Below are 16,335 nucleotides of genomic sequence, written 5' to 3' on the forward strand. Positions count from 1 at the left end.
ACGTGGCGTATAATTAATTTTTAAATAATAATATAAAAGCAGTCAATAAAAAAAGGACGAGCCAATCGCAACAAAAATCTGTACGCCATGTTGCCGTTAAAGTAAAATCAAGAATGTATATAGAGCTCGCTGTAGGAAAAAGTGTTTCGCGCACATTAAACCGCTTTAAAAAATCACCGGCTCATCGCTGGTAGGGCACTCTGAGCGGCTCATTATGCATTTACAACTACATTAAACGGAGCGACAGTCGGCTGGAGTCATGCTGGCCACGCCCACTTGGGAGCGCCGCCTGCGGGCGACAGGACTTGGCTTCTCGGCAGATGGTCGGAATGTCAACGCCGTCGGTGTCCTGCTTGCAGGCATGTACTTTTGGCCACTTGACTAGTGGGATTCCGTCGCCTTAATTGCAAGTCAATAAGTTAACATTTTGGGCGAAGTTGTGGCTGTTTAAATGAATTAATTATATATAATTCGTTATTATATTCACTTATATGGCATGAAGAAAGCTTCTGACATTTGGCAATGCTAATGATTAATTTAAATTTCCCGAACATTTTTTATTTCTCGTCAGATTTTGTTTATTTGTGCCTCCAACTTTGTGCCTCACAACTTTTAATCCTTTAAAATTGTTCGAATATTGCAATTACCTTCCAATAGCGACGTATTTAGGGAAACGTTGACAGTGCCTTTGACATAACGAAAAGTATGGAAAAATGGAGACAAAGAAGCGACAATCAATTTAATTAAAACTTTTAACAAGCCTCATTCTGCCTCATTTCACTTTCCCCCAGTTAGGCCCATTTGCCCATGTGAGTTCCAAGTAGGTTTCTGATTTTGGGAAATGTTGGGGATGCTGGCGAATATGGCAACGTTTCATATTTTATATTAATTAAAAAGTTTACGCTGTCTGCTGGCTGCTTTAAAACAAATTGTTGTCACAAGCAACAAAAAATCGGCGAAAAAGGAAATCTGTACCGCGATGAAAAAGCCAAACACAATGGCAGTTGCATGTGATCCATCAGCAGGAGATAGCCGAACGAAGGGTGAAAGTTCGGGGTGAAAGTAAGCAAAGGGGGTCTGCCTTGGGTTTCATGTTGCACTGTCGCCCCAAAACGAAGCCCCCCGGTGACGACAGCTGCTAATGTCACGCCTCTCATCTGACAAAGCCGAAAAAAATTCATAGCAGGAACAGCGGCAAAACAATTGAAAATGAAAAATCTCTGACATGACGGACCCAATATTTTTGCTATACAAATAGAGTATTGACCTTCGAAAAAAAGCGAAAAAATGTGTGTGACTTCCTTAAAAATGCAAGTAGGTTATTGTGTGTTCTTTATTACTTTGATATCCTAATTTGTGTCAGATTCGAAGCCTATTCAACGTTTTTCTACATCGTATAATTATGTTGTTCAACGAGTTTAAGCATTTCAGTAAGACACGTAAACCGATTTACCAATTCTAAGAAAATTAGTATCCATAGAAAAAGACACTTTCCTACTTGCGTGTGGATTCCCTTTACATACATTTAAATCCGCATTGAAAGTTCATTGAATTGATGGCAACAATTTGGCGGAACAGAAAGGAAATGCAAATTGCTTCCTTTTTTGAGGGAAATTATTAATGTAATGCGGGCCTGTCTCATTTCTTATACTTCCTATTACATAAACAAAATACAAGTGTGCAATTTTTTTCCAATTTACATACATATGAAAAGATATATTCCTGTATTTATGCTCTTTGAAAATATGAACATTACTCGCATAACTCATACTCGTAAGTCTACTTATACGGGCACCCTCCAGCAAATCCGTACATGCAAATATGTGTTTGCAGATACATTTGATTGTGTGTGCATATCTAGAGCCTATGACATTTTCAAATCAACGAACGTCGCGACGACAACTCGCCTTTCACTTTTACGTCATAAAAGTCAAGGGCTTCCACCTCAAAATCGCGCCGCTTTCTAGACACGCCCCCTCCCATCGCCACGCCCTAAAATCGCGAAACAATTTCCCACCATATAGTCGTATTTGATGGGAGTGAGAACCGAATTAAGACACAGAGAAAAACCGAGTGGTCTTTATGGATTTCATTCATTAATTTAAAAAATCATTTAGTTGGATTTATGATCTACGTGTATGCAACGAACAGCTTTCATTTGGTAAGGGATATCATGATATCATGTTGTAATCGAGTATAGAATTTTTTGCAGTGCACCGAGCAGAAGCGAACCCACATTCGAACAATAAACGAACGCACTTGACTGAAAATGTAAGCGATAATCCCCGAGGGCCACGACATTTCAGGGAGGTGGAAAACGCGAGTAATTGAACTCGGCAGAGTCCTGGAGCTGGGATAAGTGGGTTGGAGATGAGAAGAATGTGGAGCTCGGAATGCATATTTATGCGAAAGTTGCGCCTTTTTTCCGCTAGCTCCATTCATACGTTCGAAAGTACAGTGGGCCCAAGCTTCGGAAACCCGAGTATTTAAGAATACAAAAACAAAGAAGGAACATATTAAGCTGAATTAGAGTTCTCACAATATTTTAAAGATTTGTATCTTCCTTACAAATTAAATAATATTTAAATTTATTCATTTTGAAATAGTATAGAAAAAGCGAATGCAAACGTAATATGTTTGTTACGCCTGTTAGTTCCATGCATTTTTATAACATTTCGTGCGATTTTCTCCACTGTGCAGCGGTATCATTCAGCGGACTGGCATCCAGTGAGTTCCCACATCCTGTTGCTAATAAACTCCCACCGTGTTGCCGTCTGGAAGACTCGAGTCCTGGTCCTCGAGGCTGCCGAGCGCCAATAAGCGCCAAACTTTGTCGATATTTATCGAATTCCATAGCCCCTGGTTAAATGTTTGCCGGTTTTGCATGTGTATTTGAGCGGTTTGGGGAACTGCGGCTCCTTTGGCATCAAATAAGGGGTGGAGCCTTCGTTGGCCAGGGGATGTGTGCACCCACATCCTTCGCGAGAGAATCTTCCGCCTTGGGGTTTATGGCATGTACTGAGGCATGTTTTAAGTGGTTTTACAGGACGCGCTTCATTGCGTCATGCAATCAATTTACTCAGCTCGTTATGTTTACCAAACGCTAACCGTGGCACACACTCGCACATAAATTTATTCTTATTTTAACTAATATTTATCAATACGAGTTGCGGCGAACGATTTTCCCAGGTAAAGCGAACTTCTGCGTATGGGTGTGTCCTGCATATTTAGTGCTTATTATGGCGAAATGATTGTTTTCTTTTAGACGAGTTACATTTACATATTCGCATGTAGGGCTTGCATCCCATGGTAGCTACACATGTTTTGGCGGAACAAAAACATAAAAAATAATATTTATGCGCATAAATTGAGTGGCGAAATGCTAGCATTTAATTGGCCCTTTGCTACAACACAATAATATTGAAAGGTTTTTTGCTTCCTCATTAAATTTTGTATGAAACAAATAGGTTTTAAACAATGCAACTACAATCAATTTAGACACAATTTGGTTTCATAATTGTCTGCGATATGGTGAAGAAATATATTTTATGTCAGGTTTATTAAAACAATTGCAATTTAATATTTTTACATTGAATTTGGCGTTTATTTAGGTCGGCCATTTCCAAAAAGGTTTGTGGGATAATTTAAAGCTATTTTGAAAATCGAAGATATGCTAACAATTCTTTATTTTACGATTTTAATACGCTGTTTTTATATGCGATTCAGGCATGCGAATGGCTTTCTTTAAATAGACAGACATTTGCATTATAATTTGCCACTCCCGTTGGCAAGGAAAAACAGAGTCGTTCGTTTGAGCACATACAAAAAGGTGTCAAAGGCCTTTTGTCTGCCTGTCAATGGCAACCGGGCAAAAGTGTGCCAAAAAACTAGGCAAAAGACTTTGTTAACCCCAAAAACGACAACCAAAACGACTTTGTCAGCTGAGAAAATTGTGTGCAAAATTCAAATCTCTCTCCTCCTTTTCTTGTTTTATTTTTTTTGCGTCGCTGCTTTCGCAGCCCCTTTTAGGCCCACTGCCATGTCTAACATAATTTAAAGCCGTAGAAAATCGAAGGAGCCCGGAGACGGAGCTGGAGCCGGAGCCGGAATGCCGACCGATTTGGGGGCCATAAGCTAAGCGCTGTCAGGCCTGCCAGTTGACCCTGACGAGCAATCGAGCAATCGATTTGCCAACGACCCAACGACTCTTACAAGCCTGTCACTTGGCCGGGATCCTGCTACTCAGACCACAGAGCTGCCCATTCCACAAGCCTCAGTTCACAGTCCTGGTCCCCTTTGTTGGCCCACTTTATGCGGCTACAACCATCGATGTGTGGTAATCGGGTCTTCGGCATGGGCGGCGATCCTAAGTCGGATTATTGACACGCCCACCAGCGCACAAACACACGGAGGCCATAAAAATTAAATTTGCAGCACTGCGAGAATATTCCCACTTCAAGACAAGTAAGTATTGGCTAACATAACGTATTGGTGTCTGGTGCTTGCAGTGCTTTCCTCTCAGTGCAGCCATTTTGCATTGTCTGCGGTGCTGGTCGTATCTTGAATTTCAATTAAACGTTCTCGGCCCTCTAATCGAATGGGGCCATAACTCAGTCAAGGCTGAGCTTTGTGCGCTGCGAATGTCCTGCGATTCAATTATGCTCCTACTGTGCAATTTGCCCCTTCCCCGCTCCCCGCTACCCGCTCCTCACTCCGCCTCCACCAACCCGCGGCAAACTAATCGTAATTGAAGACTGCGCCGCGGCCTTCATCCTCTCAGGTGTGTGTGAGTACTGGTCTCATTATTTATGGATTTGTTAGTGCAATTTGGCTTAATTAAGGTGTTGGACGTCGTCGGATCTCAAATTGTGTGTGGGAAGAGAAGCCGGCTGGCGGCATAATCAGCGTTTGACGGAAAGCGAAATTGCACTGAGACTGAGTAAGTATAATTCCTTCCAAATGTATAACTAGTGCGAAAGATATCATTATATTTAAGCCAACACAATGAATGAGTCGACTATTTTAATTAGCTTCAAAGAAAACACGGTACTGCTGCAGCCAAGTGCAATTCAATTTGGTAGCGACTTGAAATGCAGGTGCAGCTGCTAAACGTAAGCCATTAGCAAGGTGATTTGGCCCCAAAGGCAGCCTTGTCAGTTGCTCGCAAATTAAAACCCAACATTTCATATTTTGATCGGAATTGTTTGCTCAAGCCACCCCAACACCCCTTCGCTCCAGCACATAACCGATTAAATGTGCGTTGTGCAATTTTGGGGTAATTTTTCAGTGGAATTTTTACTCGCAATTCAGGATCATAAAAAGCATCTTGCACACATGTATAAATATTTCTATGGCAGCGAGTGTGTGCGCTGCACTTATCCTTTCACTTGATGCGCATAATGAAGAGCACTTTGCGCTTATAAAAGCAATGGCTAAAAACAGGCAACAGAACAAACAGCCAGGCAAACAAACAAACAAACACACAGACGTCAACGAGCGTGCGATTCGCATAAAGAAGCCGGTTGGTCCCACTGATGGGGGGCGTGGGGCGAGGGGTGCGGGGAGGGGCGTAGCAGGGGGTGGCGGTTCTGAGGTTGTTGCATTTAGCATGCTTAAGATAGCAACCACACCCCCTCTCCAGCCCAAGCCATGTGTTTGCGAAGGACACGAGCAGTGACTGCAAAAACTGGCGAGGGTCAATGGATCACTTAAATGAATAAAAACTTCCCTAACAAATATAACTTTTATTAGATCTTATTTTGTAAATTGTTTTCTTTGAAAATGCATCAATTATTAGTTTACACTATTGTCGCAGTATGTAATGGCATTATATGTAATTCGTGTAATTCATAATCTGCCCTCGCAACTGCCATCGCAACTGCCTTTTAATGCTTTTTTCTTTGCAAATGAAATGCAAACAGTTTAGGATGGGTGGGCGCTACAGAATCCATGCTGCCCGCTGTCAATTGACGACCACGCCCCCTTTTTTCCAGAAGAGGACTTAGTTTTTAATTTCACTTTCCCTGCAAGAGACGCCCTCCGGCGGCACCCCGCACATTTTGCTCATTTAATACGTGTGCCAGCCGCAAGGACACTCCGTCGCCCGAGTCCTCCTACAGTTTTTCTCACGCCTTTAACGCACTTCGAAAGGGTATTTTAATTTAGTTTTTCAGTGCAGTGGGTTAATTTTTAAACAATAAATACACAACGACCCGACGGCTTTTAAACTTATTGCTTTGTAAGTAAATGTTTTACATGGTTTTCATGCTAACTATTATAAAGATGATATATCTGGTGCTAATATCTAATATTCTAACTTGTTGAAATATATAGATATTTGTTGCAATATACAAATACTTATTGATTAAATAAAATATCAGCCACACACCAAAGTCAGAGAATATTATTACTTGCTCAAGATACTTTTTTGTACTTTCGATTTCTGCCCAGAATAAGAGTTAGGGCATTTAAAGGTCCGCTCGACGCAAACAGCCTTTATTCCCTTTTTTTATTTGAGGTTTTTATGTGTTTATGTATTTACAGCACACACACATAAATCACACATACACCCGCATTTGTTGGCATGGGCATAAGTGGCTTTAGCCAAGCGTATTGGGGTGAAACAGTAAACAGCTGCGAGATAAATTGCTCATCTGCTCGACCTCGACGTTGATGTGATGTGTCGCCTTTCCTGACCCCGCCCCCATTTCGCAGCGCCCTTCCTCCGCCTAAAACGCCTGGACTCAGTGCCATCGCATCGCAGGGCGCTGAGCTGAAGTGTTAAGTACATAAAACCCACATACATTGCGTTTATCCATAATGATGACCTAACTTATGACTCGTCCGGCCACGCTGCGTATACGTAATGCGCATAAGGAGCGAATGGCGGAAACGGAAAGGATTTCTGGAAGAGCAGAAAACCGGAGCTTGGGATTGCCAGTGTTTTGGGGAACATAGATTGGATTTGGGCGACTGTCTCCTTAATTTTGGAGCTATTGCTGCAAGTGTAGGATGTATCTCAAATAACATCTTTATAAGCAAGTCTAATACAGGCTTTAAAAATGGTATAGTATTTATATTTGTATTGGATTAAGAGCTTCAATTACTATAACTTCTAATATACCTGTTGCAAATAGGTAAGTCAAAACTACAACAGTGCAGGTGAGATGCCAATCCTGCGGAACAATCGAATAAAGTTTTGCTTAGAAGTGCAGTGCACATTTCTCGCCATCACCTAGTTTTCAAATGATTCCGGATGTTTTGTCTGTGAATCGCTCCATCGCTTGTGGCTTCTTTGCCCCTTGACCTGTGCTCTTTCAGCCATTTGCCTGCCCCATTGGGATGCCTTGGTGGAGAATTGGCAGCCATTGCCAATCGGGAGCACTTTGCCACTCAAATGCCAAACAATTTCAAAAATCAACACCACCCCGAGTTGAAAAGGGAAAACCAGGGGAGCAAAAGGAAACAGGAAACAGTGGGTGGCAAAGAGGAAGGAAAACCAATTCATTTGGAGCTGAGAGCTCTGGAGAACTCGTTTTGCAATGACACCGGCAAAGCCAGCCAATCTATGCGCTCAATTAATTAACTTGGCCAAAAGGTAACGCCGGGCTTGGCTCTAATGAATACCAAATGAGCATATCAGCATGTGTAGCGCCAGACAGCTCGCGATTTATTTTGAGTAATAAATTCGGTAAAAAAGTGTCACGAATTTATGGAACCGGCAACATTTCAGGCACGGATGACAGATTGCTTTGGATGCGAATGAGCAGAGATTGCCCGCGCTCTCTGGCATTCCGGGAGGTGTTTCCCGATTTATGTGGGTGTGTCTCCACGCGGAGCACTTCCTGGCTATGGATCCTTGGCTGCTCCTCCATCCCGCTTAGTCATTCGTGCTAATGTACATTTTTTATGCCCACCGCTGATAACAGAGCCCGTCGTCTCAGCCTCGCACTCCAAATCCAAATCCATCTCAGGGTCGGCCTCATTCGGAGGGCGGTCCTTCCGTTTCAATTTACATATGCCCTCGTATTTTTAAAAGTACACTGGGAAATGCAATGGACGCGATATTGAACAGAGAACGGAGAGGCGTTAATTTCTGTTGAACTCCTTATACCCACATATAATTAGTAATTCTAGTAATTGCAATGCTAACTTATTGGACCATTTTTATTAGATCCGCTGGATTTGTACATTTTTTCCCAAGTGCATATCCTACATATATATAAATGATGTGTCAGTTTGCGTTGCCGGTTGCGTTTTTACCTCCAACCTGCTTTCACTCATTTTACGCTTCGGCGCCGCTGCTCACTCGAGGTTACCGCTTTTCTCGTTTCCTGATCTTGGTCGTGGCCTCCACCGGAAAAATTCTTAGCCAGGTGGGTGGGGCGGACAGGTGGGTGGCGATTGTGGGTGGCGATTGTGGGTGGCAGTTAGGCGGGCGCGCGACTGGTGAAACAGATTACAGTTCGGGACATGTTTTGATAAGCAGCAATTTAAAACGTGATGCTATTTTGGGCTTACCCAAGAAAGAGGATCCGCCACAAAATCAATCTCGACTGGCTAACCTAACAAAGTGCGGGGTAGTAAGAAAATAATCCAAAGATTACTGTATTGTTACAAAGATGGAATTTTTAATGTAAGTCTGAACTAATCATACTATTAGATATACCTTCTATGTAAGTAGTCCCTTTATTTTTATATGCAATAATCAAAACTAAGTTTTCAATCGTAAAAGCTCACCCTAATTCAATTTAAAACTCCTATAATTTTCCTCAAGAGGGAAATTTTTAACCAATTGCTGAATATGAAAACTAATTTGGCTACCATGATTTGGCTACTTTTAATTACGATTCATTCGATATTTGTGTCCACTTACCTAGTAAATGATTTAATTATTGAGAGCACAATAAGATTTGATTTCTGTTGATTGACGCAATTCATGCCTTTATGTAACAGTGAAATTGGCAATCAAGAAATCCGTCAAAGATTTTGATAATTTGATTTAAAGGGCATTCAACATTCAGTCAAATTGTGAAATAAATAGATTTTAATGCTTCATTTTAAAACCATTCTCTGTTTATACTTGGGTCAACCTTGATTTCCCAACAATTCTAATTTTTTGTTCACCCTCTTAAGGCCAAAACCAGTGCTTTGTAACAATTGTTTAAAGTTGGAAAGACCGCCAAGAGAGCTCAAAAATGTCTCGGCAGTTTATTTTCATTTTAGGGATAAGCGAAAAATGTGGAAACGATTTTGGCTGCTGGTTTTTTATCCGAGAAGAGGCAATCAACATGTGTAATAACTGTCATAAACAAAATTGCTGCTATGCTGCCAATTTTCGATCTTCAACTTTTGTCATCATTTTAAAACGGTGAAATTTAAAGGGTGCACATAACTTTAACATTTGGCGTTTTAATTTTATTTTTCTTTTTACACGTGGTAAAAGTGATTTCATTCCAATTCAATTTAAATAATTTAATGTTGATAAATATATTGATAATAACATTAAATTATACTTTAAAAAATACACATTTTTCTTTTAACAAAGTTTAAAACATGGTGAGTGAAACCGAAAGTAACGTAATTTTGATTTATTAAACCGTGGCTAAAACTCAGGGAAAAGATAAAACACGGACAAAAAGCCATTTCGTGTGCTGTCATTTTTTTCTAGATTTACTATCCTAGAGTCTTGGACAAACCAAAAGAGCTCAATCTGAGCCAAGAGCCAAAAGTTTCCATTTCGATTCTCCAGTTTACTGGAGTACCACCCACCCAATTTTTTTTTGGCGGCACGTTCGCACTTTTTGCTGCCGCTTCATTTTGTATCCGCCCCTCCACTCGCTTTTCCTTTTCCTTTCCTTTTCCGGCTGTTGTTATAAGAAACTCATTCGTATTGTCAACTTCGTTTTCATCAGCAGACAGCCGGAGAACCTGGAGGGGAATGCCAGCGAACTGACAGAAGCTTTAAGATAACAATTTTTATAACTACACGGCTACGTCTCATCCACTTTTCCATAGGCCTTTTAGGCACTCGAAATATTTAAAATATTATTATAAAAATATTAAAAATATTTTAAAACATTAGAAAAACTGTTAAGGAAGAGATACAGCAACTGAAACTAGCAACATATAACAAATAGTTATACTTTCTCCGATATTGTCAGATATACAATAAATGATATTATGTTTTTTTCCATAGTTATTTTAAATATTTTATTTTTTACATGAAGTATAACGTAAGATAAGGACGTTTTTAATTTTCTAATTATTTTCCCCAAGTGTATGATATAAGGTTTTCCAGCATTTTCGCACGCCTCTTTGGTTGCCCATTTATTTTTCCTGTTCCTGTTATCGTTGTTATTGTCGCTCGCTTGTCGTGTCCTGTCATAAAAAAGGAGCAGGAAAAGCGGCGAATCGCGGGGGGAAAAGTTAAGCATCTTGGCGGGCATATGACAGATTGCTTAAATGGTACCCATGTGGGATATTACCCGTGCTCGAAGGTCGCACATCCTATTTGACATTTCGAAAGTTCTCTTCCTGTCTACTCGTTTTTTGCGGAAGTTAATTGGTATGTTGTTGTTTCGATTTTGGTTTAAGTGGTGGTAGCTCCAGTGAGTTAACAGCATACGGTGCGCTTTCCAGTCAATTTGATTCGGAATACTTAGAGGTGAATTAGCAGTGATCATTGCGTTATTTAGCTATGAATTTCGAATGACTAGTTATTTTAGTTGTGCAATTTAAGGATACTATATTGTTAAAAACCTTTAAACTTTTGTTTGAGCTCTCAATTATTCCCGGCGCCTTATCTTCCGGCTAGTGGCCAATGCGAATCAGGAATGACAACAACATTAACTGCAACAAACAGGCACATAACACACGACCATCGACAGCCACGCAAATGTCCTGCAGCGAAGTGAAATACGTTTTCATGCTCGTTCAGTGGACGATAAACGGACGCGATTAAATGAGCAAATCGTTTAATTATAAGTCCACTTAATGCCCAGCGTAAAGCCAAAGGCTTTATGGGCGCCATATCCTGGCAAAAGCAGGACAACAGGGGGGATGGGATATGGATTGGCAATTTCGATTGCCTCCAGCAGGATCGGGAATCGTGACGCGACATTTTGACAGACGCAGGGACCCAAGAACACTTGGCATGGCCGATAGTAACAATATGTCAATGATACGGCAGGCATTGCGAAAAACAGCCTGCCCAATAACCATCCACCCACATCCAGTTTTCCACCCACTCTACTGTAGTTCCCCCCAAGTGCTAACAGTTAACAATCGTTGGACAAGACGACAACTGCCTTTGGAAATTCTTTCAGTGAAATCACAAAAGGATTTTTTCCATCGCACACCTTCGACGCTTGCCTATTAATTAAAACAAAACATGCACTGCAAAAATGTACTTTAAGTAGTGATATATTAGGAGTCTCTAATCACAGCAGTAAGGAAACCGTTCATTTTTATAAACTAGGCATTACTTGAATCTTCATTCATTTTTGTTTGCTAGCACTGTTAGTTCCCTAGCTCTCGACTTTCAAACGGACGGACATGTACTCATTCACAGTAAGAGTAACGAGAATTTAAAAGTGTATATGTACAACAAGATGAAATGATGAGCGGCTATCAATTATAACTTAATGTGTGTTCTATGGCTTTCTTCTATTGATGCAGGAACCCAAACATAGGAATGGTAAGCCGAAGAGTGGAGCGCTGATATAGGGATTCCCTGCAAGCTTAAATTGCCATCATCGCGTTGAACGCATGTCAGGTTTGGGGCCTTGTCATGAGCCAGGAATCATGACTTCGCAAAGCTTTGACTGACAGCCCGTTTTCAAAATGTAAAATCAATGATTTCACTAGCAAATCCTTTCCAAAAAAGGACTCCCAACTTGACTTATTTTGCACAGTGACTAAGAGACTGAGTTTGGGTATTTTTTAATATATTTGTTTACATTGTGTGGGCTTTCTCGATTTTTCCAAATGCAGTCTAATCGGTCGCTATAAAATCTTCTTTGTTATATAGTAGTTAGGTAAAGGGTTTAATAGATCCGTTAAAAAGTAAGTTTCTGACCCTACATTCATGACTAAGATCATTACCAGAGAACATATGGTGTCCGTCTATCCCTATGAGCGTCGAGATAACTGCAGTGGGATATCTGATAGTCGACCAACTGACTACAGCGAGAACGCTTGATTTAAAATGAAAACCTAAAAAGTCAAAAAAATCGAAAAAGGCGGAAATTGATAGCAGCATCTACAATGTGAAACCGTGCTTATATTTATTTGAATCCGTGCTGACAGAGTGACACAGCCGGTTTGTCCAAATATTTAATTTAAATCAGTGTCACTGGCCATTAGGCGAATTGGTTGGAGAGACGGATGTCCATGATCGGGCCAATTGTAAACTGGTTAAATAAAAACACACACCGAGCTAACGCAAATTCAAATGGGAACACGCATGTTGAACTTAAATTAAAATCTTGCTTTAAATTGCGAAACTGGCGGGGATATAAGCCAGTTTTCGGAAGGAAGAAATTAATCAAGGAATTTCGATAGAAGTGGAAGAAAAACAATTCTATATGTTACCACCTGTGAAGCGACTCTTATGCGGTTGTTTTTGCTTTCGTTTCATTTGCCTGAAACTACATGGGAGCCACCCCGAGATTCCGGCGGATAGCGGAGTCGTTTACGTGTTTTCATTTAATTTAAAACATTTTCTTTGCCGAAATTGCAAGGTGCATCTAGTGCTGAGCTCAGCCATGAAGGCCTTCTAAATACCCACCGTAGCTATAGTATGTGGCTAATAATTACTTTTTTAAATCTTATACACTTCAGTTAAACGGGTATAATTACAAAAAAAATTTTTAAATTTGAATGGAAATTTCTTTAGAGTATTGTGCCAGAAACTTTTAGAGATATATCCGATTAAGATAAGTTGAGTTATGGAGTTTAGAACTTCAGCCTTGGAGCATTACTTAATTTTTTCGAATTTCTACAACATCATACATACATCAGAAAAATTAAAAAAAAATAGATGGAATGCTATAGTCGAGTTCCCCGTTACTCAGCTGTTGGAAGTGCGAAAGAGAAATTTCATAATTTTCTGGAATATCGGTAGAAAATGCGAATAAAAATGTTGTCCCACCATATAGTAAATAAGCGTTGAACTTGATTTTTATAAAAGCAGATCGTTATCAAACGGACCCCAAACAGTAATAAGATAAGGCGGAACTCCTAGTGCTTCAACAGACACCGATTAGCAAATGTTTGGCGCGATAAGGGACCCACTATCGATCCGCGCACATTTAAACCTTAGAGAAATAGCTGATATGGTTGTGAAATGTTTTATTAAACAACCTATCACAACAATGCGGAAAGCACGACTCACTTATCGGTGGCAAACTGGATGGTCATCCGAAGTCAGCGGCAATCCAAGTACAAATATAAGGTATTGCCAGAGGTTTCCTCTATCAGTATACGGCAAAAGTTCCACCGAAATGGTTCACAAGTCAGGTCTCTATCTGCTCATGGCGACCGCCATCTGTGCTTTAGGTGGCTGCCACGGTGCAAATATTTTGGGTGTCTTTCCCAGCCTAAGTCCCTCGCATTTGATCATCCAAATGAGCACGGCTAAAGTTCTTGCGGAGAAGGGGCACAATGTGACGGTGATCACGGTGCTGAAGCCAGTGGTCAACCACAAAAACATTAAAGTGATCACGGTGCCACTGACCAAAGAGGAGGCCCAGCAAATGAGTGACATCATTGGAGCGATGTCGAAGAGTGACAATAGCAACATGATCCTGTCCATGCTCCGCATGACGAGTCAGATGGACTTTATGTTCGATAAGATGGCTGGTGCCCTCAAGGACGACCGTGTTCGTGATCTGTACCTTAATAGGGACAACAAGTTCGACGTGGTTCTCTCTGGATACTTCATGAACGATTACCAGCTCGGATTCGCCAAGAAAGTGAACGCACCTGTAATCGTCGTTGCCACAATGCCTCCCAATCAACTGTTGAACCCTTTGATCGGCAACCCTCTTGAGGTCGCCTATGTGCCCTCTATTAGCGATTCCGTCGAGAAAGGCAAAGGCATGACCTTCCGGCAGCGCTTGGCTGGTTACAGTTCCAGCCTCTTCTTCGGAATTTTCAATGTACTTACCGAGCGGCGTAGTAAGAGATTGTACAAGTAAGTGGGAAGCTTGATAGTCTAACATTCTTTGTTAGTATAGTTACGACAATTACGATTTCTAGGGAACTATTCGGCGATGATCCCACGATGCCCGACTACTCCGAACTGCTGAAGAACACCTCGTTGATTTTCTTCGCCTCCCACGCACCGAGTGAGGGGCCAATCCGACCAAATGTTCCTGCTGCCATTGAGATCGGAGGCATACAAGTAAAGGACACGCCGCATCCCTTGCCCCAAAATATGGCCGCATTCCTGGGTAATGCCACGGATGGCGGTATTCTGTTGTCCTTGGGTTCCAACGTGAAAGGAAGCCATATAAATCCAGACACGGTGGTGAAGATGTTTAACGTATTGTCTAAGCTGAAGCAAAGGGTGATCTGGAAGTGGGAGGACCTGGAAAAGACTCCTGGAAAGTCTGATAACATCCTCTATTCGAAGTGGCTTCCACAGGACGATATCCTGGCCCACCCAAACATAAAGCTTTTCATTAATCATGCCGGAAAGGGCGGCATAACCGAAGCTCAATATCACGGAAAGCCAATGCTGTCATTGCCCGTATTTGGAGATCAGCCCGGAAATGCCGACGTCATGGTCAAGCAAGGATTTGGCCTTACCCTGAGTCTTCTCTCTCTGGAGGAGCAGCCGTTCCAAGAGGCCATCCTAGAGATCTTGTCGAATCCGCAGTATTCCGAGAAGGTGGCCTCGTTCTCCTCCCTGTACAGGGATCGCCCGATGACTGCTAGGGAATCAGTGGTCTACTGGACGGAGTACGTCATCCGGCACCATGGAGCTGCCCATCTTCAGAGTCCTGTGGTGCACATGAGCTTCATAGCCGCCAATAATATAGATATATATGCTCTAATTGCAGTTCTTCTACTAATTCTAGTGCTGCTTCTCAAATTGTTACTGCAATTTACTTACAGGAAATTCGTATCGAAGACAAAGAAAGAGAAAAAGCACTAATAGTTCGTCCGCACTAATATATAGCACAATATAGCACTAATATTCCGAACATGTATATTAAAGATCGAGGATCATGACTATGTTTCCAAGCTGATAATCGTACAAGCAGTTTCTTTGAAATATATTTTATATATATATGCGGCGGAGTAACTTTAATTTTTCCCATCCTAAAATTTCGCTCTGCTCCTTTGTACGTGTTTTGGCAGAGCCTGCGGTCAAACGAGTGTGTTTCTTCGGCGAAATTCGAGGGAAAACCATCTGGCTGGCAAAAGAAAAGCGAGGGAAATGGGAGCCAGCATAGCGAGGATGACACTTTGTGGCGCACGACTTGGAAAACGGAACCCACACCTAAAGTGAAAACCCCGGATGGGGCAATTTACAGTTACGCGGCCACGTGACTTACTAAATCAACTTGGACTGCGGCATCCGAAAAATAAAGCAATAAGAGTGGCAATAAAAAACACCTCAAATCCAATTCCCGCCCAGGGTGATGTCGCCGGAAATGTCGGGCTGACAAATCGCGTGCAAAAATCTGTGAAATCTTCGTTTGCTGCCATCTCTATCTGCACATTGCTGAGATGGAGTCCTTGTGCACTAATAAATAAAACTATGTGTTATGTTTTCTTAATTAGGTGTTTAGCATCGCATTTGAAGTTTCGCTTCTGATTTCAAAATTGTTATATCTAGTGAATATAAACCGATGTTCCAATGCAGCTCTATTCGATTTGTGGACTACATTAAGTAAAATATGTTAATCATTCTGTTTGCTTCACTCAAAGTAAATAGTACACGGTTGCAGACTATTACTTAAAGAAATTTTACTGATTATTATATAAAATATTTCTTGGTTATCCAGAACACATGCTATTTTTTCACTGCAGATTGCTGAGCAACTGCTCCGAGTTTTCCGTTCCAGGAGCGCGGTTTTCGCTTTGGCGCCTGGTCCTGGACTCAAAAAATCCCTCCGAGCATCGGCGGCGCCTCTTTGGCAATTTGTTGGGTTGGCTTCTTGTTTTTTTTTTTCCTTTTGGCCACCATTGCCTCCTGTTGTTGTTGCTTCATCCCATTCCAGTGGCAGTGGTAAATTTTTTGATTAATCAAAGGAGATTTTTTTGTGCAGTGCCCGTGTCTCCTGGCTGTTGGTTTGTCGGTTCGTCCAAGAAAGGAGGCAG

The 16,335-nt window shown here is 41.4% G+C and overlaps 1 protein-coding gene across 1 annotated transcript; it reads left to right on the forward strand.

Annotated features, from left to right (window-relative positions):
- The first annotated feature begins 13,491 nt into the window (after positions 1-13,491).
- LOC6553711 (UDP-glucuronosyltransferase 2B2) lies at positions 13,492-15,300 on the forward strand. The gene is made up of 2 exons (XM_001980319.3): positions 13,492-14,197; positions 14,263-15,300. Exons 1-2 carry the CDS (start codon positions 13,506-13,508, stop codon positions 15,161-15,163), a joined length of 1,593 nt encoding a protein of 530 aa, XP_001980355.1. The 5' UTR covers positions 13,492-13,505; the 3' UTR covers positions 15,164-15,300.
- Positions 15,301-16,335: the final 1,035 nt, after the last annotated feature.

The sequence above is a fragment of the Drosophila erecta genome, unplaced genomic scaffold, assembly GCF_003286155.1.
Source record: "Drosophila erecta strain 14021-0224.00,06,07 unplaced genomic scaffold, DereRS2 tig00000000-arrow-pilon, whole genome shotgun sequence".
NCBI classification, from domain to species: domain Eukaryota; kingdom Metazoa; phylum Arthropoda; class Insecta; order Diptera; family Drosophilidae; genus Drosophila; species Drosophila erecta.